At 39.5% G+C, this 27,398-nt stretch overlaps 1 protein-coding gene across 1 annotated transcript in view; it reads left to right on the plus strand.

The window, feature by feature from the left end:
- The window catches only part of LAMTOR1 (late endosomal/lysosomal adaptor, MAPK and MTOR activator 1), a 62,997-nt gene extending 54,256 nt beyond the window's left edge, over positions 1-8,741 (plus strand). Inside the window, exon 5 of the mRNA XM_053708787.1 lies at positions 7,577-8,741. Within this exon, the coding sequence (XP_053564762.1) occupies positions 7,577-7,669 (93 nt within the window). The 3' untranslated portion in view covers positions 7,670-8,741. The remainder of the gene's footprint in view (positions 1-7,576) is intronic.
- Positions 8,742-27,398: the final 18,657 nt, after the last annotated feature.

The raw sequence follows: 27,398 nt of genomic DNA on the forward strand, positions 1-27,398 counted from the left end.
GCCCCCTGAACTAAACGATGGTGATCTGTCCACCATGTCAGAGAGTGTCGTATAATCGGTTTAAAGATATTAATTGAGATATCTTTGAGTAATCCCTGCACCATAGGTTCAGCATACAGAGCTGAAGAGGTCGCATGTGAAAATGAGCAAAGGAGATCGCATCTGATGCGGCAGTCCTAAGACCTAAAATTTCCATGCATAAGGCTACCAAAGGGAATGATTGAGACTGAAGGTTTTGACAAGCTGATATCAATATCTGGATGAATCGGAATATGCAGATACACATCCTGTAAATCTATTGTAGACATATAATGCCCTTGCTAAACAAAAGGCAGGATAGTCCTACAGTAACCATCTTGAATGTTGGTATCCTTACATAACGATTCAATATTGATAGATCCGGAACTGGTCTGAAGGAATTGACCTTCTTTGGTACAATGAAGAGATAAAATAAAACCCCAGCCCCTGTTCCAGGACTGGAACTGGCATAATTACTCCAGTCAACTCTAGATCTGAAACACATTTCAGAAATGCTGAGCCTTTGCTGTGTTAACTGGGACATGGGAAAGAAAAAAATCTCTTAGCAGGAGGCCTTAACTGAAGCCAATTCTGTACCTTTCTGAAACAATGTTCTGAAACCAGAGATTGAGAACGGAATTGATCCAAATATCTTTGAAGAAAACATAATCTGCCCCATACCAGCTGAGCTGGAATAAGGTCCGCACCTTCATGGGTACTTAGGAGCTGGCTATAGGTTTTCTATAAGGCTTGGATATATTCCAAACTGAAAATAGTTTCCAAACTGATACCTTTCCTGAGGATGAAGGATCAGGCTTTGTTCCTTATTATGAAGGAAAGGAACGAAAATGATTATTAGACCTAAATTTACCTTAGATTTTTTTTTATCCTTTGGTAAAAAAGTTCCCTTCCTTCCAGAAACAGTTGAGATAATAATTTATTACCCTGGAAAGAAAGGGAAAGCAAAGGTGACTTAGAAGACATATCAGCATTCCAAGTTTAATCCATAAAGCTTTTCTAGCTAAAAAAGCTAGAGACATATACCTGACATCAACTCTAATGATATCAAAAGATGGTATCACCAACAAAATTATTAGCATGTTATAGAATAATAATAATGCTATAAAATTATGATCTGTTACTTGTTGCGCTAAAGCTTCTAACCAAAAAGTTGAGGCTGCAGCAACATCCGCTAAAAAATTAGCAGGTCTAAGAAGATTACCTGAACATAAGTAAGCTTTTCTTAGAAAGGATTCAATTTTCCTATCTAAAGGATCCTTAAATGAAGTACTATCTGCCGTAGGAATAGTAGCACATATAGCAGGAGTAGAGACAGCCCCATAACCTTAGGGATTTTGTCCCCAAAAAACTCTAATCTGTCAGATGGCACAGGATATAATTGCTTAAACGTTTGGAAGGAGTAAAAGAATTACCCAAATTATTCCATTCCCTGGAAATTACTTCAGAAATAGCATCAGGGAGATTAAACACTTCTGGAATAACTACAGGAGATTTAAAAACCTTATTTAAACGTTTAGATTTAGTATCAAGAGGACCAGAATCCTCTATTTCTAATGCAATTAATACTTCTTTAAATAAAGAACGAATAAATTCCATCTTGAACAAATACAAAGATTTATCAGCATCAACCTCTGAGACAGAAACCTCTGAACCAGAAGAACCATTATCAGTATCAGAATGATGATGTTCATTTAAAAATTCATCTGAAAAAAGAGAAGTTTTAAAAGACTTATGTAAACTAGAAGGAGAAATAACAGACATAGCCTTCTTAATGGATTTAAAAAAATAAAATCTCTTATGTTTATCAGGAACACTCTGAAAATTAGATGTTGACGGAACAGCAACAGGTAATGTAACAGTACTAAAGGAAATTTTATCTGCATTAATAAGTTTGTCATGACATGCAATACAAACAACAGCTGGAGAAACAGACACCAAAAATTATAGCAGATACACTTAGCTTGGTAGCTCCAGCACTAGACAGCGATTTTCCTGTAGTATCTTCTGACTCAGATGCAACGTGAGACATCTTGCAATATGTAAGAGAAAAAAACAACATATAAAGCAAAATTGATCAAATTCCTTAAATGACAGTTTCAGGAATGGGAAAAAATGCCAAAGAACAAGCTTCTAGCAACCAGAAGCAATGAAAAAAAAAAAAAGACTTAAATAATGTGGAGACAAAAGCGACGCCCTTATTTTTTAGCGCCAAATAAGACGCCCACATTATTTGGCGCCTAAATGCTTTTGGCGCCAAAAATTACGCCACATCCGGAACGCCGACATTTTTGGCGCAAAATAACGTCAAAAAATGACGCAACTTCCGGTGACACGTATGACGCCGGAAACGGAAAAGAATTTTTGCGCCAAAAAAGTCCGCGCCAAGAATGACACAATAAAATGAAGCATTTTCAGCCCCCGCGAGCCTAACAGCCCACAGGGAAAAAAGAGTCAAATTTTTGAAGGTAAGAAAAAATGATTAATTCAAATGCATTATCCCAAATATGAAACTGACTGTCTGAAAAATAAGGAATGTTGAACATTCTGAGTCAAGGCAAATAAATGTTTGAATACATATATTTAGAACTTTATAAACAAAGTGCCCAACCATAGCTTAGAGTGTCACAGAAAATAAGATTTACTTACCCCAGGACACTCATCTACATGTTTGTAGAAAGCCAAACCAGTACTGAAACGAGAATCAGCAGAGGTAATGGTATATATGAGTATATCGTCGATCTGAAAAGGGAGGTAAGAGATGAATCTCTACGACCGATAACAGAGAACCTATGAAATAGACCCCGTAGAAGGAGATCACTGCATTCAAATAGGCAATACTCTCCTCACATCCCTCTGACATTCACTGCACGCTGAGAGGAAAACCGGGCTCCAACTTGCTGCGGAGCGCATATCAACGTAGAATCTAGCACAAACTTACTTCACCACCTCCATCGGAGGCAAAGTTTGTAAAACTGAATTGTGGGTGTGGTGAGGGGTGTATTTATAGGCATTTTGAGGTTTGGGAAACTTTGCCCCTCCTGGTAGGAGTGTATATCCCATACGTCACTAGCTCATGGACTCTTGCTAATTACATGAAAGAAATAGATATATAGATATAGATATATAGATATAGATATATAGATATAGATATATAGATATAGATATAGATAGATCTCTCTCTCTCTCTCTCTCTCTCTCTCTCTCTCTCTCTCTCTCTCTCTATCTATCTATCGAGAGAGAGAGAGAGAGAGATAGAGAGAGATATATCTATATCTATCTATATATATATATCTATATACCTCTGTAGAGATAGAGAGAGATATATATATATATAGAGAGAGAGAGATATAGAGAGAGAGAGATATAGAGAGAGAGAGAGATATATAGAGAGAGAGAGATATAGAGAGAGAGAGAGATATATAGAGAGAGAGAGATATAGAGAGAGAGAGATATAGAGAGAGAGAGATATAGAGAGAGAGAGATATAGAGAGAGAGAGATATAGAGAGAGAGAGAGATATAGAGAGAGAGAGAGATATATAGAGAGAGAGAGATATAGAGAGAGAGAGAGATATAGAGAGAGAGAGAGATATAGAGAGAGAGAGAGAGATATAGAGAGAGAGAGAGATATAGAGAGAGAGAGAGATATATATATAGAGAGAGAGAGATATATATATATAGAGAGAGAGATATATATATATAGAGAGAGAGATATATATATATAGAGAGAGAGAGATATATATATATAGAGAGAGAGAGATATATATATAGAGAGAGATATATATATAGAGAGAGATATATATATAGAGAGAGATATATATATAGAGAGAGATATATATATAGAGAGAGATATATATATATATATATATATATATATATAGAGAGAGAGAGATATATATATAGAGAGAGATATATATATAGAGAGAGAGAGAGATATATATATAGAGAGAGAGATATATATATATAGAGAGAGAGATATATATATAGAGAGAGAGAGATATATATATATAGAGAGAGAGAGATATAGAGAGAGAGAGATATAGAGAGAGAGAGATATAGAGAGAGAGAGATATAGAGAGAGAGAGATATAGAGAGAGAGATATATAGAGAGAGAGATATAGAGAGAGAGAGATATAGAGAGAGAGAGAGATATAGAGAGAGAGAGAGATATAGAGAGAGAGAGAGATATAGAGAGAGAGAGAGATATAGAGAGAGAGAGAGATATAGAGAGAGAGAGAGATATAGAGAGAGAGAGAGATATAGAGAGAGAGAGAGATATAGAGAGAGAGAGAGATATAGAGAGAGAGAGAGAGATATAGAGAGAGAGAGAGATATAGAGAGAGAGAGAGATATAGAGAGAGAGAGAGATATAGAGAGAGAGAGAGATATAGAGAGAGAGAGATATATAGAGAGAGAGATATATAGAGAGAGAGATATAGAGAGAGAGATATATATATATATATACAGAGAGAGAGAGAGATATATATATAGAGAGAGAGAGATATATATAGAGAGAGAGAGATATATATGTAGAGAGAGATAGAGAGAGAGATATATATATATAGAGAGAGATAGAGAGAGATAGAGATAGATATATATATAGAGAGAGAGAGATATATATATATATCAAAAATAAATGTTACAAAGGCAGTGGGTCCTGATAATATTCATCCAAGGGTTTTAAAAGAACTTCGTTCAGTGCTAACTGTCCCATTAACTGATCTGTTTAATCAGTCACTATTAACAGGAGCTGTCCCAGATGATTGGAGAATAGCAAATGTAATACCTCTTCATAAAAAGGGCAGTAGAGAAGAATCTGGCAACTACAGGCCAGTTAGTTTAACTTCAGTAGTAGGGAAATTAATGGAAAGCCTCTTAAAGGAAAGAATTATGACTTACATAAAGACAAACAATTTAGAGGACCAAAATCAGCATGGTTTTACTTCAGGGAGATCATGTCAGACTAATCTAATTGACTTCTTTGATTATGTAACAAAAGTATTAGACAAGGGAGGAGCAGTTGATGTAGCATATCTAGATTTCAGCAAAGCATTTGACACCGTCCCACACAATAAACTTATTCACAAACTATATCTCCTTGGTCTAGATTCAAAAATTGTGAACTGGGTGGAATGCTGGCTTAAGGACAGAAAACAAAGTGTCTTAGTAAATGGAGTTCATTCAGCAGAGGGGGCTGTTACTAGTGGTGTTCCTCAGGGGTCAGTTCTGGGGCCTGTTTTGTTTAACATATTTATCTGCGATATCAGCAAAGGGCTACAGGGGAAAGTATGTCTCTTTGCAGATGATACAAAAATTTGCAACAGAGTGGATGTTCCAGGGGGGGTAGACAAAATGAGAAGTGATATACAACAATTGGAGGATTGGACAAACGACTGGGATCTAAAGTTTAATACAGCAAAGTGTAAAATAATGCATTTAGGGAAGAAAAATCCAAATGTTAATTACAGACTCAATGACACTTTACTGACTGTTACAGACGAGGAAGAGGACTTGGGAATTATTATTTCAGATGATTTAAAACTTAGTAAACAATGTAGTAAGGCAGCGAGTAAGGCTAGCAGAATGCTTGGATGTATTGGTAGAGGTATTTGCAGCAGAAATAGTAAGGTTCTTATGCCACTTTATAGATCATTAGTTAGGCCTCATCTTGAGTATTGTGTGCAGTTCTGGAGGCCATATCTTCAGAAGGATATTAACAAACTTGAATCTGTGCAAAGGAGGGCTACCAAAATGGTACATGGTCTAAAAAATAAAACTTACCAGGATAGGCTCAATGACCTAAATATGTATAGCTTAGAGGAGAGAAGGGAAAGAGGTGATATGATAGCAACTTTCAAGTACATTAAAGGGTTTAGTAAAACTGAGGCTGTGGGTATTTTACATAAAATGGAAAATTCAAGAACAAGGGGTCATGAGCTCAAGCTAAAGGGTAGTAGATTCAGGAGTAATTTGAGGAAGCACTTCTTTACAGAAAGAGTGATTGATTTATGGAATAAACTTCCTCAAGAGGTAGTAGCAACAAACACTGTGGGGGACTTTAAAAATGCATGGGACAAGCATAGGGCTATCCTACGAACTAGATAAGTTTATACTGTTAGGTAAGGTGGGGCAGACTTGCTGGGCCTATGGCTCTTATCTGCCGTCAATATCTATGTTTCTATGTTTCTATAGATATATATATATATATATATATATATATATATAGAGAGAGAGAGAGAGAGAGAGAGAGAGAGAGAGAGAGAGATATCTCTATATATCTATCTATATATATATCTCTATATATCTATATATATATATATCTATATATATCTCTATATATCTCTATATATCTATCTATATATCTCTATATATATATATATATCTCTATCACACAAAACACGTAAGGGAACTGCACTCTCAGACCGGACCGGGTACACATCCTATGACCCTGCAACATGCTCAGACCTGGGTGTTCAAAACACCAGAATTTTTGTTTTTTAAAAAGAAAGATAATCCCTTTATTATCCATCTTCCAGTTTTGCATAACCAACACAGTTATAATAATACACTTTTTTCCCTCTGTGATTACCTTGTATCTAAGCCTCTGCAAACTGCCCCCTTATTTCAGTTCTTTTGACTGACTTGCATTTTAGCCAATCAGTGCTCACTCCTAGGTAACTTCACGTGCATGAGCTCAATATTATCTATATGAAACGCATGAACAAATGCCCTCTAGTGGTCAAAATACATTCAGATTAGAGGTAGTCTTCAAGGTCTAAGAAATTAGCATATGAACCTCCTAGGTTTAACTTTCAAATAATAATACCAAGAGAACAAAGCAAAAGTTATGATAAAAGTAATTTGGAAAGTTGTTTAAAATTACATTCCCTATTTAAATCATGAAAGGTTTTTTTGGACTTGACTGTCCCTTTAACGGGAAGCTGTGCTGTCCCCAGAGTCACAGGCGGTTAACCCCAGACAGGTCTGGGTGCAAGAACCATAGGGAAAATTACATAACAAATTAATACAGCCCACATAGAAAGTTCAGCACTCACTTACAAGCTCTCAGCTAAGATTAAAAGCAAAAATTGAAGGCTTAGTTACCGCATTTGGCCAAATGGAACAAGCCCACGTCAAGGTCCCTTCCAAAAACCTGGGACCCCAAAACAGCCACACAATGCATGCTCTCAATCCAACAAACTGGGAACAAGTGAATGGTGCACAGGCTTATGTAATCACCCCAGACACATACAAAATATTGAAGGGAACTGCACTCTCAGACCGGACCGGGTATTCATCCCATGACCCTGCAGAATGCTCAGCCCTGGGTGTGTTGTATTAATTTGTTTTGTAATTTTTCCGTGGTTCTTGCACCCAGACCTGACTGGGGTTAACTGCCTGTGACTCTGGGGACAGCACAGCTTCCTGTGAGTGCCAGGGCTTGAATATATATACATTTACTGAGCTCCACCACTAGTAATATAACTTGTGTCTGTAGTTGGATTTGCTGTTAATCCCTCTTCATTTTTTTTGTTCCAGGTTTCCAAGATAGCTGCTTACGCCTTCAGTGCACTTTCACAGATACGAGTGGATGCCAAGGAGGATCTCGTTGTACAGTTTGGGATTCCATAATCCCTTTGCACTTACTGCACTTCTCTCTCCACTTTTTCAGAATTTACTTTATTCTTTTTTTTTTTAAACCTTTACCTTGAATGTCCCCCTTTTAAGTATGTCAGTGTTCTTATTTTTTCCCCTCTGTACCTCACGACACCTCATCAGTATCGCACACTGATACCCTCTCCACAGCTGCTTACTTGTACAGATCTGACGTTTTTCTTTCTGATCAGCCCTTAATATACTGCAGTTAGTTTCCTGTTATTAACCAATGATAGTTTGCTTGAGAGTTGCTGTAACTCATTTTCTGATTGAGAAATTGTTAGCTCTCGATTCTTTCTAGAGGGCTGAGTTTGTAATTATTCTGTAGACAGATTGCAGCATAAATAACTAAACATTAATATTCACTTTTAGCAACGGTAAGCAATCTCTTCATCTGGCGACCCTAAAAACTCAGGAAGTTAAGGGATTATAGCAAAACTGATAAATGTTAGCGATTAACCACACATAGTAATTATTTCTCACTACCATCCCAAGCTGCACATTTATTTTAATAATATTTAATGTTAAAGGTTGTAAATGAAACATGAATATTCCCTTTGAATGCTGCATCTGTATCCCAGTCAAACAGCACAACTAACCACTTCCTGTATAGTTTGGATTTAAATGGGTTTTGTTGATTTACGAAGCTTAAGACAATAAGGCACTTTGTGTGTTGTGGACTCTCTTAAATAGACCAACATTTCATCTCTACAAGCTGTTTTACTACCCAATTTTCTGGAAAACTTTTGCAAGAATGAAATTTTGGTCAATTTAGATGTTTAAAGTGCCTGACATTTGGACAGTTTACAAGATAATACTTGTGGAATAACCACACTGCTAACTATATCACAATGTTAATCCATTTAAGGATCTTGAAGTGAAAAGTAGGAATGAAAGGTTGTTTTCTTTCTTTTTATATAAATATCACAAACATTGATGGTAAATAAATGTAAAATTCTTATTCATTTGGAATTGTGGTAACACCTTTTTTTGTTTTGTTTATGTTTAACTCTTATTTCTTTACACAGATTAAATTTATTCCTCCATATTTTTAATACCAATTTGTTTTCTTTTTAAACCCTGAAAAATCAAATAGTTAACCTATAAGATAGGTATACAAAAATGCATTACACGCACTCATTTCACTGTAATCAGAATGGATGAAAATATCATATTGGAAGTGGAGTTTTTCCACCGAATTACAATAAATCAGAATAAAAAGTATTGTATTAAAAATACAAGAATCCTTAGATAAATTGATATGATGCAAAGGTGTAAACCAGCGCAGTGAAGTCCTATAAAATGTTTTTCTGTACTACAGCAGATTTTCAATAACAGCAGCCTCTCAAATACTACATGTCAGGTGCAGACATGCCACACATGCATGAAAAAAACAAAATGTATTCTTACCTGATAAATGTATTTCTTTCTGGATATGGAGAGTCCACAAAGTCATTAATTACTAGTGGGAACCAATACCCAAGCTAGAGGACACAGATGACTAGGGAGGGAGAACAAGACAGGCAGACCTAAACAGATGGCACCATCGCTTGAAGAACCTTTCTTCCAAAGGAAACCTCAGCCGAGGCAAAAGTATCAAATTTGGAAAAAGTATGCAGAGAGGACCAAGTTGCAGCCTTGCAAATCTGTTCCACAGAAGTTTCATTTTTGAAAGCCCAAGAAGAGGAGACAGCCCTTGTGGAATGAGCCGTAATTCTCTTAGGAGGCTGCTGACCAGCAGTCTCATAAGCAAAACGAATTGTACTTCTCAACCAGAGAGAAAGAGAAGTAGCAGTAGCTTTCTGACCCTTACGCTTTCCAGAAAAACAAACAGGGCAGAGGGGTTGTCACGTGTCAGTCAAGGTCCTTATATTTCCCTGTGAAGAGAAGTATAGGTATAGTTTATGAATCCAACTGTAGATAAGGTATAGTTAGTTTAAGAATAGTTTCACCTTAAAAAGTATATGGTTATGTGGAAGAATTGTTGACTTAGGAAGGTCTCAATTTATAAATGATACTGGGGATCATTTAATAATTCAACAATTCTACACTTAATATAAGGTAAATATAGTATAATTATAACCTATAGCCAAAAGGTGGCAACATGGTTGGCAGGTTAATTAATACTATAACACCTGGTGATTTTATATGTTAAAATATAACAGAGTGTGGGACTCTGATGTAACAAAAAGACAATATGAGGAATAGGCAAAAATATAAGGCAGGCAAGATAAGGTTTTTTAGGCTGTTAGAAATATTATTACCAGATAGTGTCCGGATAAGAATGTGGCTGACAGCAGAGACCGGAGCCTTAGAATAGGACCTGCCGTGAGAACCTTACAACAGAGACCGGAGCCTTGAATAGTAGCAGCCGTGAGACCCTGTGGCTTGGAAGAAAAGCTGAAGTGGTCTGGTGCAAATCCGGAACACGCTAAGGAAGCGTGTGGAGCTAGCGTAGGGTGAGGCGTCCGGACGGAATCAGGAAGGCAGCAGAGATGCGGGTGACGTCACCGATCTATTCGGCAGGTGATGAAGACGCTGACAGACAGCGTGAGAAACTGAAGTCGAGCTTCGCTGTAAGGGCTAAGGTAACTAAGCTTGTAAAACTTGGTAACAGAGGTGAAGTAGGCAACTTGAAGGCTTGTAATCAAAAAAGTCCAGGATAACTCCAAGATTATGACTGAAGCAGTCAAAAATTACTAAGCAAGTAAGGAACTGTGGGAGGGCGTTTTATACAGGTTGTTAGTTGGTATCAGGTATCCTTAAAGGTACAGGTACAGATCATGACAGGGGTAGAATTTTAGAGCACGCACGACATCCAAGTTGTGCAACAAACGTTCCTTGTGAGAAGACGGATTAGGACATAGAGAAGGGACAACACTTTCCTGAATAATATTTCTATCTGAAACCACTTTATGGAGAAATCCCCCTTTAGTACAAAGAACCGTGTTATCAGCATGAAAGATAAGGTAATCACACTGCAAAGTCGAGAGTTCTGAGACTCTCCGAGCAGAAGAAATAGCAATAAGAAACAAAACCTTCCAAGACAACAACTTAATATCTATGGAATGCAATGGCTCAAACCGAGCCTGCTGTAAAACTCTAAGAACAAGGTTAAGGCTCCAATGAGGAGCAATAGGTTTAAACACAGGCCTGATTCTGATCAGGGCCTGACAAAAAGATTAAACATCTAGCACATCCACCAGACGCTTATGCAACAAAATAGATAATGCAGAAATCTGACCCTTCAGAGAACTGGCTGACAATATTTCCTCTAGACCTTCCTGGAGAAAAGACAAAATCCTAGGAAGCCTGACCCTACTCCCAAGAGAAGCCCTTGGATTCGCACTAATAAAGGTATTTATGCCATAACTTTATGGTAAATCTTTCTAGAAACAGACTTACGAGCCTGAATCATGGTCTCAATGACCGACTCGGAAAAACCACGCTTAGATAGAACTAATCGTTCAATCTCCAAGCAGTCTGCTTCAGAGAAACGAGATTTAGATAAAGGAATGGACCCCGAGTTAGAAGGTCCTTCCTCAGAGGCAGACTCCAAGGTGGAAGAGATGACCTCTTTACTAGGTCTGCATACCAGATCCTGAGAGGCCACACAGGCCCTATTAGAATTACCAATGCTTTCTCCTGTTTGATACGAGCAGTGACTCGTAGAAGGAGAGCAAACAGAGGAAACGGATATGCCAGACTGAAATCCCAAGGAACCCCCAGAGCATCTAGTAGGGCGGCCTGCGGATCTCTCGAATTTGAACCGTACCTTGGAAGCTTGGCATTCTGCCGGGTCGCCATCAGGTCCAACTCCGGCATCCCCCATTTGAGGGTTAACCAGGAGAATGTCTGTCTGCTCAGGAAGTCCGCTTCCCAGTTGTCCACACCTGGAATGTGGATGGCAGATAGACAGCAATTGTGAGCTTCCGCCCACTGAACAATCCGAGCCACCTCCTTCATGGCTAAGGATCTCCGAGTTCCTCCCTAATGGTTGATGTAAGCCACTGAGGTGATATTGTCTGACTGGAACCTGATAAACCGGGCTAAAGACATCTGAGGCCAAGCCTTCAGAGCATTGTAAATTGCTCTCAACTCCAAGATATTTATGGGGAGAGCAGACTTCTCCTGAGTCCATAGTCCCTGCGCCTTTAACGAGTCCCAGACTGCTCCCCAGCCTAGCAGGCTGGCGTCCGTGGTTACAATCACCCAGGAAGGTCTCCGGAAGCATGTGCCACGAGACTGATGCTCCTGAGAAAGCCACTACGGGAGAGAGTCTCTTGTCGACTGATCTAGATCTATCCTCTGAGACAGATCCAAATTGGTCCACGTTCCATTGTCTGAGCATGCATAACTGTAGAGCTTTTAAATGGAATCGAACAAAGAGAATGATGTCCATGGAAGCGACCATCAGATCAATTACCTCATACATTGAGCCATTGATGTCACTTTTAAAATGTTTCTTGCTCAGTGCGGTAACGTCTGTTCTTTAGAAATGAAGAGCAATGGTATTACACTCAAAAATAAACCTCACACGGCCACTCTCTAGGCCTCGGCAGCACTGAGGTGCCTTCCTGCCCCTTTTGTCTCTCCGGACTCACTGACACTGCTCCGATTCAGACTGGGGAGCGGAAAAGAAGGAAGTCATGTGACCGGAGGAAAAAAAATAGCTGCACAACTAGGAAAGCGTGTGGGAAACTGACCCGCTGAGTCTAGGACCGCCCTCCGGCTGCTTCGATACTGAGGAGAATAGCTGACGACAAGCTAGTAATTCCACGCATGAGCCATGTTTCCTCCAGTGCCAAAAACACACAGCCCAGAGCAATATAAATAGTCTCAGGGAAATTATTGTATAAATAAAATAAAGAGCCAGTCTTAAAAAGGTTAACTCCTTCATGACCATACGAAGGATTAACCATTTAGTCTCGATCACATACACTAAATGTGCCTGCACTCTGCCATACAATAATCCTACTAAGGATCTATTTTGTCCCCTTAAATGTTGCAGGGAATCCCTTAGAGTGCTAGTCTCCACACCTAGGAGACAAAAAGCACTTGTCTGCAATCTAGCAGTCCGGCAGGAGGACAACTCACAAGGCATGGAAGGACACATACTCCTTACAGAGACCTGTAGAAAAAAGAAAGAACAGAGTAAAAACCTACTCTGGCTTTCTATACCATGGGCAGCAAAATGTTAGGAAAACGCAGCAAGGCCCACCTCACAAGTTCCTAACTGCTTTAAAGCCACTACTACCCAACTGAAAAGATTAACATGGACTACAGCTAGACCCAAAAATCTTGCTTGTAGTGAAAGAAATCCATTTTCTCCAACATTGGTGTGTCCGGTCCACGGCGTCATCCTTACTTGTGGGATATTCTCTTCCCCAACAGGAAATGGCAAAGAGTCCCAGCAAAGCTGGTCACATGATCCCTCATAGGCTCCGCCCACCCCAGTCATTCTCTTTGCCGTTGCACAGGCAACATCTCCACGGAGATGGTTAAGAGTTTTTTGGTGTTTAAATGTAGTTTTATTCTTCTATCAAGTGTAATTTATTTTAAAATAGTGCTGGTATGTACTATTTACTCTGAAACAGAAAAGGATGAAGATTTCTGTTTGTAAGAGGAAGATGATTTTAGCAGACAGTAACTAAAATCGATTGCTGTTTCCACACAGGACTGTTGAGATGAAGTAACTTCAGTTGGGGGGAACAGTTAGCAGACTTTTCTGCTTAAGGTATGACTAGCCATATTTCTAACAAGACCATGTAATGCTGGAAGGCTGTCATTTCCCCTCTTGGGGACCGGTAAGCCATTTTCTTAGTTAAACATAAAAGAATAAAGGGCTTCAAAAAGGGCTTAAAAACTGGTAGACATTTTTCTGGGCTAAAACGATTGCTTTACTAGGCATATTATGCAGATTCTAACTAATTATTGGTATTATAATCTTGGGGAACGTTTAGAAAAACGGCAGGCACTGTGTTGGACACCTTTTTCAGATGGGGGCCTTTCTAGTCATAGACAGAGCCTCATTTTCGTGCCATTAATGCGCAGTTGTTTTTGGAGAGCAAGGCATGCAGATGCATGTGTCAGGAGCTAAGAATCACTGAAAAAGCTTATAGAAGGCGTCATTTGGTATCGTATTCCCCTCTGGGCTTGGTTGGGTCTCAGCAAAGCATATAGCTGGGACTGTATAGGGGTTAAATGTAAAAACGGCTTAATTTAAGGGTTAAAGCTCTGAAATTTGGTGTGCAATACTTTTAATGCTTTAAGACACTGTGGTGAATTTTTGGTGAATTTTGAACAATTCCTTCATACTTTTTCACATATTCAGTAATAAAGTGTTTTCAGTTTGAAATTTAAAGTGACAGTAACGGTTTTATTTTAAAACGTTTTTTGTGCTTTGTTGACAAGTTTAAGCCTGTTTAACATGTCTGTACCATCAGATAAGCTATGTTCTATATGTATGAAAGCCAATGTGTCTCCCCATTTAAATTTATGTGATAATTGTGCCATAGTGTCCAAACAAAGTAAGGACAGTAATGCCACAGATAATGATATTGCCCAAGATGATTCCTCAAATGAGGGGAGTAAACATGATACTACATCATCCCCTACTGTGTCTACACCAGTTATGCCCACACAGGAGGCCCCTAGTACATCTAGTGCGCCAATACTTATTACCATGCAACGATTAACGGCTGTAATGGATAACTCCATAGCAAATCTTTTATCCAAAATGCCTACTTATCAGAGAGAGCGCGATTGGTCTGTTTTAAACACTGAAGAGCAAGAGGACACTGATGATAACTGTTCTGACATACCCTCACACCAATCTCAAGGGGCCATGAGGGAGGTTTTGTCTGATGGAGAAATTTCAGATTCAGGAAAAATTTCTCATCAAGCTGAACCTGATGTTGTGACATTTAAATTTAAATTAGAACATCTCCGCGCACTGCTTAAGGAGGTGTTATCTACTCTGGATGATTGTGACAATTTGGTCATTCCAGAGAAATTATGTAAGATGGACAAGTTCCTAGAGGTTCCAGTGCCCCCCGACGCTTTTCCTATACCCAAGCGGGTGGCGGACATAGTAAATAAAGAGTGGGAAAGGCCCGGCATACCTTTTGTTCCCCCCCCCCCTATATTTAAGAAATTATTTCCTATAGTCGACCCCAGAAAGGACTTATGGCAGACAGTCCCCAAGGTCGAGGGGGCGGTTTCTACTCTAAACAAACGCACTACTATTCCTATCGAAGATAGTTGTGCTTTCAAAGATCCTATGGATAAGAAATTAGAGGGTTTGCTTAAAAAGATTTTTGTACAGCAAGGTTACCTTCTACAACCAATTTCATGCATTGTTCCTGTCACTACGGCAGCGTGTTTCTGGTTCGAGGAACTAGAAAAATCGCTCAGTAAAGAATCTTCGTATGAGGAGGTTATAGACAGAGTTCAAGCACTTAAATTGGCTAACTCTTTTGTTTTAGATGCCGCTTTGCAATTAGCTAGATTAGCGGCGAAAAATTCAGGGTTTGCTATCGTGGCGCGCAGAGCGCTTTGGCTAAAGTCTTGGTCAGCGGATGTGTCTTCCAAGACAAAATTGCTTAACATTCCTTTCAAAGGTAAAACATTATTTGGACCTCATTTGAAAGAGATTATTTCAGACATCACTGGGGGAAAGGGCCACGCCCTCCCACAGGATAGGTCTTTTAAGGCTAAAAATAAGCCTAATTTTCGTCCCTTTCGCAGAAACGGACCAGTCTCTAATTCTGTATCCTCTAAGCAAGAGGGTAATACTTCACAACCCAAACCAGCCTGGAAACCAATGCAAGGCTGGAACAAGGGTAGGCAGGCCAAGAAGCCTACCACTGCTACCAAAACAGCATGAAGGGATAGCCCCCGATCCGGGACCGGATCTAGTGGGGGGCAGACTTTCTCTCTTTGCTCAGGCTTGGGCAAGAGATGTTCAGGATCCTTGGGCGCTAGAAATAGTTTCTCAAGGTTATCTCCTGGAATTCAAGGAACTACCCCCAAGGGGAAGGTTCCACAGGTCTCAATTATCTTCAAACCAAATAAAGAGACAGGCATTCTTTCATTGTGTAGAAGACCTGTTAAAGATGGGAGTGATACATCCAGTTCCAATAAGAGAACAAGGAATGGGATTTTATTCCAATCTGTTCATAGTTCCCAAAAAAGAGGGAACATTCAGACCAATTTTGGATCTAAAGATCCTAAACAAATTTCTCGGGGTACCATCGTTCAAAATGGAAACTATTCGAACGATCCTACCTACTATCCAGGAAAATCAATTTATGACTACCGTGGATTTAAAGGATGCGTACCTACATATTCCTATCCACAAGGAACATCATCAGTTCCTAAGGTTCGCTTTTCTGGACAAGCATTACCAGTTTGTGGCACTTCCATTCGGATTAGTCACTGCTCCAAGGATTTTCACAAAGGTACTAGGGTCCCTTCTAGCGGTTCTAAGACCAAGGGGCATTGCAGTAGTACCTTACTTGGACGACATCCTGATTCAAGCGTCGTCCCTGTCAAAAGCAAAGGCTCATACGGACATCGTCCTAGCCTTTCTCAGATCTCACGGATGGAAGGTGAACAAAGAAAAAAGTTCTCTGTCCCCGTCAACAAGAGTTCCCTTCTTGGGAACAATAATAGATTCCTTAGAAATGAGGATTTTTCTGACAGAGGTCAGAAAATCAAAACTTCTAAGCTCTTGTCAAGTACTTCATTCTGTTCCTCGTCCTTCCATAGCGCAGTGCATGGAAGTAATAGGATTGATGGTTGCAACAATGGACATAGTTCCTTTTGCACAAATTCATCTAAGACCATTACAACTGTGCATGCTCAGAGAGTGGAATGGGGATTATACAGACTTGTCTCCGACGATTCAAGTAGATCAAAAGACCAGAGATTCACTCCGTTGGTGGCTGACCCTGGACAATCTGTCACAGGGAATGAGTTTCCGCAGACCAGAGTGGGTCATTGTCACGACCGACGCCAGCCTAGTGGGCTGGGGCGCGGTCTGGGAATCCCTGAAAGCTCAGGGTCTATGGTCTCGGGAAGAGTCTCTTCTCCCGATAAACATTCTGGAACTGAGAGCGATATTCAATGCTCTCAGAGCTTGGCCTCAACTAGCAAAGGCCAAATTCATAAGGTTTCAGTCAGACAACATGACGACCGTTGCATATATCAATCATCAGGGGGGAACAAGGAGTTCCCTGGCGATGAAAGAAGTGACCAAGATAATTCAATGGGCGGAGGATCACTCCTGCCACTTGTCTGCGATCCACATCCCAGGAGTGGAAAATTGGGAAGCGGATTTTCTGAGTCGTCAGACATTCCATCCGGGGGAGTGGGAACTCCATCCGGAAATCTTTGCCCAAATAACTCAATTATGGGGCATTCCAGACATGGATCTGATGGCGTCTCGTCAGAACTTCAAGGTTCCTTGCTACGGGTCCAGATCCAGGGATCCCAAGGCGACTCTAGTAGATGCACTAGTAGCACCTTGGACCTTCAACCTAGCTTATGTATTCCCCCCGTTTCCTCTCATCCCCAGGCTGGTAGCCAGGATCAATCAGGAGAGGGCCTCGGTGATCTTGATAGCTCCTGCGTGGCCACGCAGGACTTGGTATGCAGACCTGGTGAATATGTCATCGGCTCCACCATGGAAGCTACCTTTGAGACAGGACCTTCTTGTTCAGGGTCCATTCGAACATCCGAATCTGGTTTCCCTCCAACTGACGGCTTGGAGATTGAACGCTTGATTTTATCAAAGCGTGGGTTTTCAGATTCTGTAATAGATACTCTGATTCAGGCTAGAAAGCCTGTAACTAGAAAAATTTACCATAAAATATGGAAAAAATATATCTGTTGGTGTGAATCTAAAGGATTCCCATGGAACAAGATAAAAATTCCTAAGATTCTATCCTTTCTACAAGAAGGTTTGGAGAAAGGATTATCTGCAAGTTCTCTAAAGGGACAGATCTCTGCTTTATCTGTTTTACTTCACAAAAGACTGGCAGCTGTGCCAGATGTTCAAGCATTTGTTCAGGCTCTGGTTAGGATCAAGCCTGTTTACAGACCTTTGACTCCTCCCTGGAGTCTAAATCTAGTTCTTTCAGTTCTTCAAGGGGTTCCTTTTGAACCCTTACATTCCGTAGATATTAAGTTATTATCTTGGAAAGTTTTGTTTTTGGTTGCAATTTCTTCTGCTAGAAGAGTTTCAGAGTTATCTGCTCTGCAGTGTTCTCCGCCCTATCTGGTGTTCCATGCAGATAAGGTGGTTTTGCGTACTAAGCCTGGTTTTCTTCCGAAAGTTGTTTCCAACAAAAATATTAACCAGGAGATAGTTGTACCTTCTTTGTGTCCGAATCCAGTTTCAAAGAAGGAACGTTTGTTACATAATTTGGACGTAGTCCGTGCTCTAATATTCTATTTAGAGGCTACTAAAGATTTCAGACAAACATCTTCCTTGTTTGTTGTTTATTCTGGTAAAAGGAGAGATCAAAAAGCAACTTCTACCTCTCTTTCCTTTTGGCTTAAAAGCATTATCCGATTGGCTTATGAGACTGCCGGACGGCAGCCTCCTGAAAGAATCACAGCTCACTCCACTAGGGCTGTGGCTTCCACATGGGCCTTCAAGAACAAGGCTTCTGTTGACCAGATATGTAAGGCAGCGACTTTGTCTTCACTGCACACTTTTGCCAAATTTTATAAATTTGATACTTTTGCTTCTTCGGAGGCTATTTTTGGGAGAAAGGTTTTGCAAGCCGTGGTGCCTTCCATTTAGGTGACCTGATTTGCTCCCTCCCTTCATCCGTGTCCTAAAGCTTTGGTATTGGTTCCCACAAGTAAGGATGACGCCGTGGACCGGACACACCAATGTTGGAGAAAACAAAATTTATGCTTACCTGATAAATTACTTTCTCCAACGGTGTGTCCGGTCCACGGCCCGCCCTGGTTTTTTAATCAGGTCTGATGAATTATTTTCTCTAACTACAGTCACCACGGTATCATATGGTTTCTCCTATATATATATATATTTCCTCCTGTCCGTCGGTCGAATGACTGGGGTGGGCGGAGCCTATGAGGGATCATGTGACCAGCTTTGCTGGGAGTCTTTGCCATTTCCTGTTGGGGAAGAGAATATCCCACAAGTAAGGATGACGCTGTGGACTGGACACACCGTTGGAGAAAGTAATTTATCAGGTAAGCATAAATTCTGGGTTTTTTTCCAGATACCACAACCTCACCTCCATTGACAGAGGCAAAGAGAATGATTGGGGATTATGGGTAGGGGAGTGACACTTAAAAGCTTTGCTGTGGTGCTCTTTGCCTCCTGCTGACCAGGAGTGATATTCCCACTAGTAATTGATGACGTTGTGGACTCTCCATATCTTAGGAAAGAAATAACTATTAAAGATTTGAAAACCAGTTAGACGTGCACACACTAACACAGATTAAAATTAGCTTAAACTAGGGTGTATGTATAAACGGTCTACGGTGAATTATAGATGTTGAATCAGATTATTATAATAAGAACAGATCGTATAGAGAGGGGGGGGGGAATCTTGCTTAATACATACTACTCCTCATAACATATAGATTGAGTAGTTACAAGTATCCACAAATAATAGAGCTCAGTTAATCTGAAAAAGCTCCTATAGCGAAAGCTGATTTACTTTTAATCTGACTTATAATAGCACATCAATACTGAGACCTAAGGTGATCAAGATACTACCCAAGTAAGTATAATAAAAAGAGGGATTGCTCCCTCGTTAAAGTGCCCCTTACGCGCGTTTCACAAACGCTTACTCAGAGGGGTAGTTACAAGTATCCATAAAGAATTATGATTATTAAATATGGCTGGAATTCTGATGTACTCAGTCAATGTTGCTTTGTTATAATTATCGCTTACTTATACTAATTTCAATTTAATCCTACCAAACCACCATGCTTGGGTGAAATGTAAGCTCAAATACCTACACAATCCGTAACTTCTAAGCTAACAAATATGACATACAATATCGGATTGAGTGTTACAGGCATACCGTTCTGTGACTGTTAACAGTTCTCTGCAACACACCAGCATTGCCCAATTACGTTATTACACTTGCACGCAACGTTCATTCAAATAAGCAGCATTATTTTAACATTGCAGATTCATACTACTTATTAATGAAAATAAAATACATTCAAACCATAGTAAATACGATAAAAACAGCTGTTCAACTGATCAAATGATACCATACAGGAAAGTAATGCTTGATATGAGATTGGAATATACCAATATGACATCTTGTGCAAAAATGATTGGCTGCAACAGATGATTGACAAGTTATGCAACCAATGGTTATGGCATAACATTCTTGGACGATCCAATGCGGGTGACGAGGCGGGGTCAATATCAGTGTAACAAGCCCTGAAACCGTCCGGCGCGTACCCCTCTGAGGAAGAGTTTGTGAAATGCGCTTAACCCCTTAGTGACCAGGCCACTTTTCAATTTGTTGACCATCTGGGACCAAGGCTATTTTTGCATTTCTGCGATGTTTGTGTTTAACTGTTATTTTCCTCTTACTCATTTACTGTACCCACACATATTATATACCGTTTTTCTCGCCATTAAATGGACTTTCTAAAGATACCATTATTTTCATCATATCTTATAATTTACTATAAAAAAATTATAAAATATTAGGAAAAAATGAAAAAAAAAAACACTTTTTCTAACTTTGAGCCCCAAAATCTCTAACACATCTACAACCACCATAAAATACCAATGCTAAACAGTTTCAAAATTTTGTCTTGAGTTTAGAAATACCCAATGTTTACATGTTCTTTGCTTTTTTTGCAAGTTATAGGGCAATAAGTACAAGTAGCACTTTGCTATTTCAAAACCATGTTTTTTCAAAATTGGCGATAGTTACATTGTAACACCAATATCTGTCAGGAATCCCTGAATAACCCTTCAAATGTATATATTTTTTAAAAGAAGACAACCTAAGGTATTAAACTTGGGGTATTTTGACTTTTTTCATGCAACCATTTTACCACCAATCTATGCCAAAGTTTGGGGGGGGAAAAATAATTTGATTTTTTGACAAATAGCAATTTAAGAATACATTTACTGATAAAATGGTAAGGGTTACTGCCGAATAACACCCTAATATGTCTTCAGTAGCATCTCCTGGGTACAGTGATACCACCCATGTATAGGTGTGTCGGGTTCTCTGTGGGCTAAAAGCCCTTATTTTTAGAGAGCGCATTCCAGTTTTTCAACTTGGAATTTTCACATCGGTCATCATGCCCTAATAGGACCCATGTCCTATTTGGGACATTTCTGAAGCTGGCCAATGGAATTTACCCCCATCAAACCATATATTTTTGAAAAGTAGACACCCTAGGGTATTTCAAATGCTGGTATTTTAACACTTTACATGCACTAATTCAACCACTAGTCTTTGTCAAACTTTTGGGTAGTCATTTTTTTGTGTTACTTTTCACACACATTGTACTTTAGGCATGTATTTTTAGTTCCTGTTATGTGTTACTGCCAAAAACCACCTCAATATGTGTTCAACACTATCTCCTGAGTACAGTGATACCACCTATGTATAGGTGTGTCGGGTTCTCTGGGGGCTAAATGGCCTTATTTTTAGGTAGCGCATTCCAGTTTTTCAACTTGGAATTTTCACATCGGTCATCATGCACCCATGTCCTATTTGGGACATTTCTGAAGCTGGCCAATGGACTTTACCCCCATCAAACCATATATTTTTGAAAAGTAGACACCCTAGGGTATTTCAAATGCTGGTATTTTAACACTTTCCATGCACTAATTCAACCACTAGTCTTTGTCAAACCTTTGGGTAGTCATTTTTTTGTGTTATTTTTCACACACATTGTACTTTAGGCATGGATTTTCAGTTCCTGTTATGTGTTACTGCCAAAAACCACCTCAATATGTGTTCAACAACATCTGAGTACAGTGATACCATCTATGTATAGGTGTGTCAGGTTCTCTGGGGGCTAAAAGGCCTTATTTTTAGGAAGCCCATTCCATTTTTTCCACTTTGAATTTTCACATCCCATGCACCCATGTCCTATTTAAGACATTTCTGAAGCCGGCCAGTGTAATTTACCTCAATCAAACCATATATTTTTGAAAAGTAGACTTCCTAGGGTATTTCAAATGCAGGTATTTTAACACTTTCCATGCACTAATTTAACCACTAGTCTTTGTCAAACTATTGGGCATTCATATTTTTGTGTTATTGTTCACATACATTGTACTTTAGACATGGATTCACAGCTCCTGTTATGTGTTACTACCAAAGAAGACACCAATATGTGGTCACCAACATCTCCTGAGTTCAGTGATACCACCTATGCATAGGTTTGGTGGCTTGTTTGGGGGGTGCAATGCCAAATGTCTGACATGCGTTTGTGATTTTTTTTCACATTTAACATATTTTCTTTGCCTATCGTCTTTTTGGGGGGTCTTTTAACATACCCCAAATTATTTGTTTTCCATGAATGTGCATATATTTGAAAAGTTGACACCCCAAGGTATTGTATATGGTGTGCTTTGATGCCTTTGAAGCAACCGTTTTAGCCCAAAAAATTGGAGAAAGTGTATGGTGGTTATTTTTCAATTTTCATTTTTACAGACACATTGCTTTTTGACTATGATTTAGGAGAGACTGTTGTAAGTTATTGCAAAAGAATACTTCAGGTTGTTTTCTGCAAGGCACCCTGAGTACACCTATGCCCCCCATGCATAGGTTTGCCAGGATTTTGGGAAGGTTATGTTACAAATTTATGACTTGTGATTTTAGTTATTAACAATGAGAGTATTTCTTCTGATAGGCCTATCTTTAGTTTGTGGCCTATCGCATACCCCACTTTTATTTATTGCCATGAAAGTGTATATTTTTTAAATGTTGACACCCCAAGGTATTGTATATGGTGTGCTTTGATGCCTTTGAAGCAACCGTTTTAGCCCAAAAAATTGGAGAAAGTGTATGGTGGTAATTTTTCAATTTTCATTTTTACAGACACATTGCTTTTTGACTATGATTTAGGAGAGACTGTTGTAAGTTATTACAAAAACATACTTCAGGTTGTTTTTTGCAAGGCACCCTGAGAACACCTATGTCCCCCATGCATAGGTTTGACAGGGGTTTTGGTTAAAAAAAAAAAATAACAGGCCCAATTTTAGAAAAAAATAGAGTAGTGAAATGTAAAAAATCTGGCACAGTAAAAGTAAAAAAAACAAAAACCCATCTAACAGTAAACATAACCAAAAAAAAAAATATATATATATATATATATAACACCAAATGTATTTATTTTTTTAAAAATTGACCATTGTATGGTACCGCTTGAAGCAGTCCCCAATGCAGAGTGCAGGCTGTGCAGGGCAATCAGGACAGTGATATATGGTGTCCCTTCTCTTCCCCCTCTTGGTACAGACTCTGCATTTTTTTTGTGGTTTCTGCTTTGCGGCAGTAGGGGGGATTTTAAAAATAAAATGAGTAGACCCAACTCTGCTCTCTCCCATCACCGCCCAGGGAGCAGGTGCATCATGGTACAAAATCCCAGTCATAATCTGGAGCTGAAACTGTAAAAAAGTTTTTTTAACTCTGGGGTTTGCTTTTTTGAACAACAAAAAAGCGTTGTGGGTTGCAATCTGCATTAGATAAATTGCAACCTTTTTGTACCAGGCCCTTGTCTTCCGCATAATTAGGTAGGGCTGCAGCAGCTGATCAGCCAGATCAACCCCACCCATATGCCGGTTATAAGACTTGATGCACACTGGCTTCCTTATGATCTCAGCTCTGCCACGTACAGAAACCGCCACCGTCCTCTCTGTGTGGATGGTGGTAAGAAGGTATACATCCTTCTTGTCTCTGTACTTAAGTGCCAACAGCTCCTCTTGGCGCAGAGCTGAGGTCTCCCCCCTTCGTAGCCGGGTGCGTACAAGTTGTCCTGGGAAACCTGCGCGGTTCTTTTTAATTGTACCGCAAGCTACTGTATCAAAGCAATACAGTAGCTTGAACAAAAGGACACTTGTATAAAAATTGTCTAAGTACAAGTGATACCCTTTGTTCATTAGGGGTAATATCAGGTCCCAGACAAACTTGCCAGTGGTTCCCATATGTTCTGGGCAACCTGGAGGGTCAAGGTGGCTATCCTTTCCCTCATACACCCGGAAGGCCTGAGTATACCCAGTCTCGCTGTCACAGAGCTTATACACCTTTACCCCATATCTGGAGCGTTTGGAAGGAATATAATGCTTGAATCCCAGCCTTCCCTTATACTTCATTAGGGATTCATCAACGCATATATTCCTTCCAGGTGTATAAGCCTCTGCAAACCTGGCAGAAAAGTGGGTTATCAGGGGGCGGATTTTATACAGCCTGTCAAATTGGGGATGCTCCCTAGGGGGGCACAGGCTGTTGTCGCTGAAGTGCATGAAATGCAGAATCATTTCATACCTCTTCCTCAACATAGTCTGGGAGAAAATGGGGGTAGAGCAGATGGGGCTACTACTCCAGTAGGAGCGAATGGAGGGTTTCTTTATGATGCCCATCAGCATAGTCAATGCCCAGAATTTTTTGAATTCTGGCACATTGATGGGGGCCCATTGCTGCTTTGCCAAATATGTTCCAGGCTTTGCAGCACGGAACTGATGGGCATATAAATTAGTTTGGGTGACAATGTTCCCCAATATATCATCGCCCAGAAACACTTCCAGAAACTGCTGGGGGCTAAAACCTGCCACATCTATATTTATGCCAGCATTTGCTGTGAAGGGTGGGATATCTGGCCTCTGGAGATGAGGCGTTACCCACTCTTCAGCAGCAATGGCAGCAAGGCAGGGGGGCTAGCAGGGGGGCTGGCAGTGGGGGTAGCAGGGGGGCTAGCAGCCACAGATACATCACTATCAGTTGAGACTGCATCTAGTGATGTATCTGAGCACATGGCAGGGTCAAAATTGGGGTCTGAGTCAGAAATAGAGAGGCATCTGACTCTGACGCAAGGATGGCATATGCCTCCTCAGCACTATATCTTTTCTGTGACATTTTTGTATCTGTCACAGAAAACAATTACTAAAAAAAATTAAATTAACTAAATTAATTAACTAAATTAACTAGCAAAAAAGTACAGCTATGCTACTGCCAGTGATTTATAGCGATCACTGGCAAGCTAGTGGTTAATGGCTCTGAAAATTAAATTAAATTAACTAAATTAATTAACTAAATTAACTAGCAAAAAAGTACAGCTATGCTACTGCCAGTGATTTATAGCGATCACTGGCAAGCTAGGGGTTAATGGCTCTGAAAATTAAATTAACTAAATGTTTCTGAAAAGAGCCTTTGGGTTTTTAAAAAATTACAACAACAAAATTAACCCCTAAAAAAAATGCACAGACAGCAAAAAAGTACAGCTATGCAACTGCCAGTGATTTATAGCGATCACTGGCAAGCTAAGGGTTAATGGCTCTGAAAATTAAATTAACTAAATTAATTAACTAAATTAACTAGCAAAAAAGTACAGCTATGCTACTGCCAGTGATTTATAGCGATCACTGGCAAGCTAGGGGTTAATGGCTCTGAAAATTAAATTAAATTAACTAAATGTTTCTGAAAAGAGCCTTTGGGTTTTTAAAAAATTACAACAACAAAATTAACCCCTAAAAAAATGCACAGACAGCAAAAAAGTACAGCTATGCAACTGCCAGTGATTTATAGCGATCACTGGCAAGCTAGGGGTTAATGGCTCTGAAAATTAAATTAAATTAACTAAATGTTTCTGAAAATAGCCTTTGGGTTTTTAAAAAATTACAACAACAAAATTAACCCCTAAAAAATGCACAGACAGCAAAATGCAGCAAAAAAAAGTGCACCTATGCTACTGCCAGTGATATATAGTGATCACTGGCAAGCTAGGGGTTAATGGCTCTGAAAATTAAATTAACTAAATGTTTCTGAAAAGAGCCTCTGGGTTTTTAAAAAATTACAACAACAAAATTAACCCCTAAAAAAATGCACAGACAGCAAAATGCAGCAAAAAAAAGTGCACCTATGCTACTGCCAGTGATATATAGTGATCACTGGCAAGCTAGGGGTTAATGGCTCTGAAAAGAGCCTTTGGTTCTATATTTTTTAACAAATAAAAGAAATAAATCTCTCTCTCTGCTAAATACAGGTCTCTCTCCAACAAAATGGCAAGTGAGGAGAGGGAGGGAAATTCACACTGATCATAGTCAATATTTACAAATATTGACATGATCAGACAAATGGGGTATTTTATTATTATTATTTTTTTTTAGGGTGGGAGGCTCAGATTGGGTGACCCTAGCTTGTCCCTATGATGATGCAGGCTAGGGACACCCCCAGAGGCCCCATGATGCACTGGGCATCGCCATCTTGGATGCCTAGTGAAGGGGGAGGGGGGGGGCTATTTAGGGCTTTTTTTTATTTTAATCGTTTTTTTTTTTCCTTTTATTTTACAACTAACTAAGTGCCTCGACCCACCGAGGCACTTAGCACACAAGCAGAGCATCGGAAGCGTGTCCGATCGCTTCCGATGCTCTGAAACACTGCCGGGCTCCACGTGGAGCGAAACCGGAAGTGATCACTCGTGGGGGAGTGATCAATCCGGTCCCGGCACTCGGGAACAGTATTGCAGGATGCCTAGACCTCAAGGCAAGCCTGCAATACTGTTAGAGCAGCTGGAAGCGATTTCGATCGCTTCCAGTGCTCTGTTAAACCGACGACGTATGCCATACGTCCTCGGTCGTTAAGTGCTTTTTTTCTGAGGACGTATGGCATACGTCGTCGGTCGTTAAGGGGTTAAAGGGACATTCCAGCCAAAAATTTACTTTTACATGGATTCATTGTAGTTTTGAATAGAAGCATTTTTGTAATATACATGCATTAGCAAAAATGCTTCTAATAAAAGCTATAGCTGTTTCAAAAGTGTATTTAAGTATGCACCGTGCACCAGCATTTTAAACACAGCACTTGCTCAGAGAGCCTAAGGTGCTTTTAACATCTGGTAATGACTCAATTTGTTAAGTGCTGACATAATACAAGCCCCACTGATGATCTAAACAACTGCAGTATTTAAATTGCCGGTGCTGTGAGAATATCTATTTATACTTCACATGCACGTGCAGAGAAAAATTTTAACACTAAAACAGTGATAACTTCAGCTAGAATAATTTTTGCCAATACATCTATATTGCAAATTTGTTTCTATTCAAATAAGTAATTCATCTATGTGCATTTAAATTTTGACCGGAATGTGCCTTTAAGGGGCACTTTCACAAGGGAACAATCCCTCTTTTTACTATGCTAACTGGGTAGTATCTTGACCACCTTAGGTCTGTGTTGATGTGATATTATAAGTCAGATTAAAAGTAAATCAGCTTTCTCTAAAGAAGGAGCTTTTACAGATCAGCTGAGCTCTATTATTTGTGGATACTTGTAACTACTCAATCTATATGTTATGAGGAGTAGTATGTATTAAGCAAGATTTTTTTCCCCTCTCTATACAATCTGTTCTTATTATAATAATCTGATTCAACATCTGTAATTCACCGGAGAACCTTTATACATACACCCTAGTTTAAGATATTTTTAATCTGTGTCTTTAATAAAGTTATTTTGCA

This window comes from Bombina bombina, chromosome 3 (assembly GCF_027579735.1).
Source record: "Bombina bombina isolate aBomBom1 chromosome 3, aBomBom1.pri, whole genome shotgun sequence".
Lineage (NCBI taxonomy): Eukaryota > Metazoa > Chordata > Amphibia > Anura > Bombinatoridae > Bombina > Bombina bombina.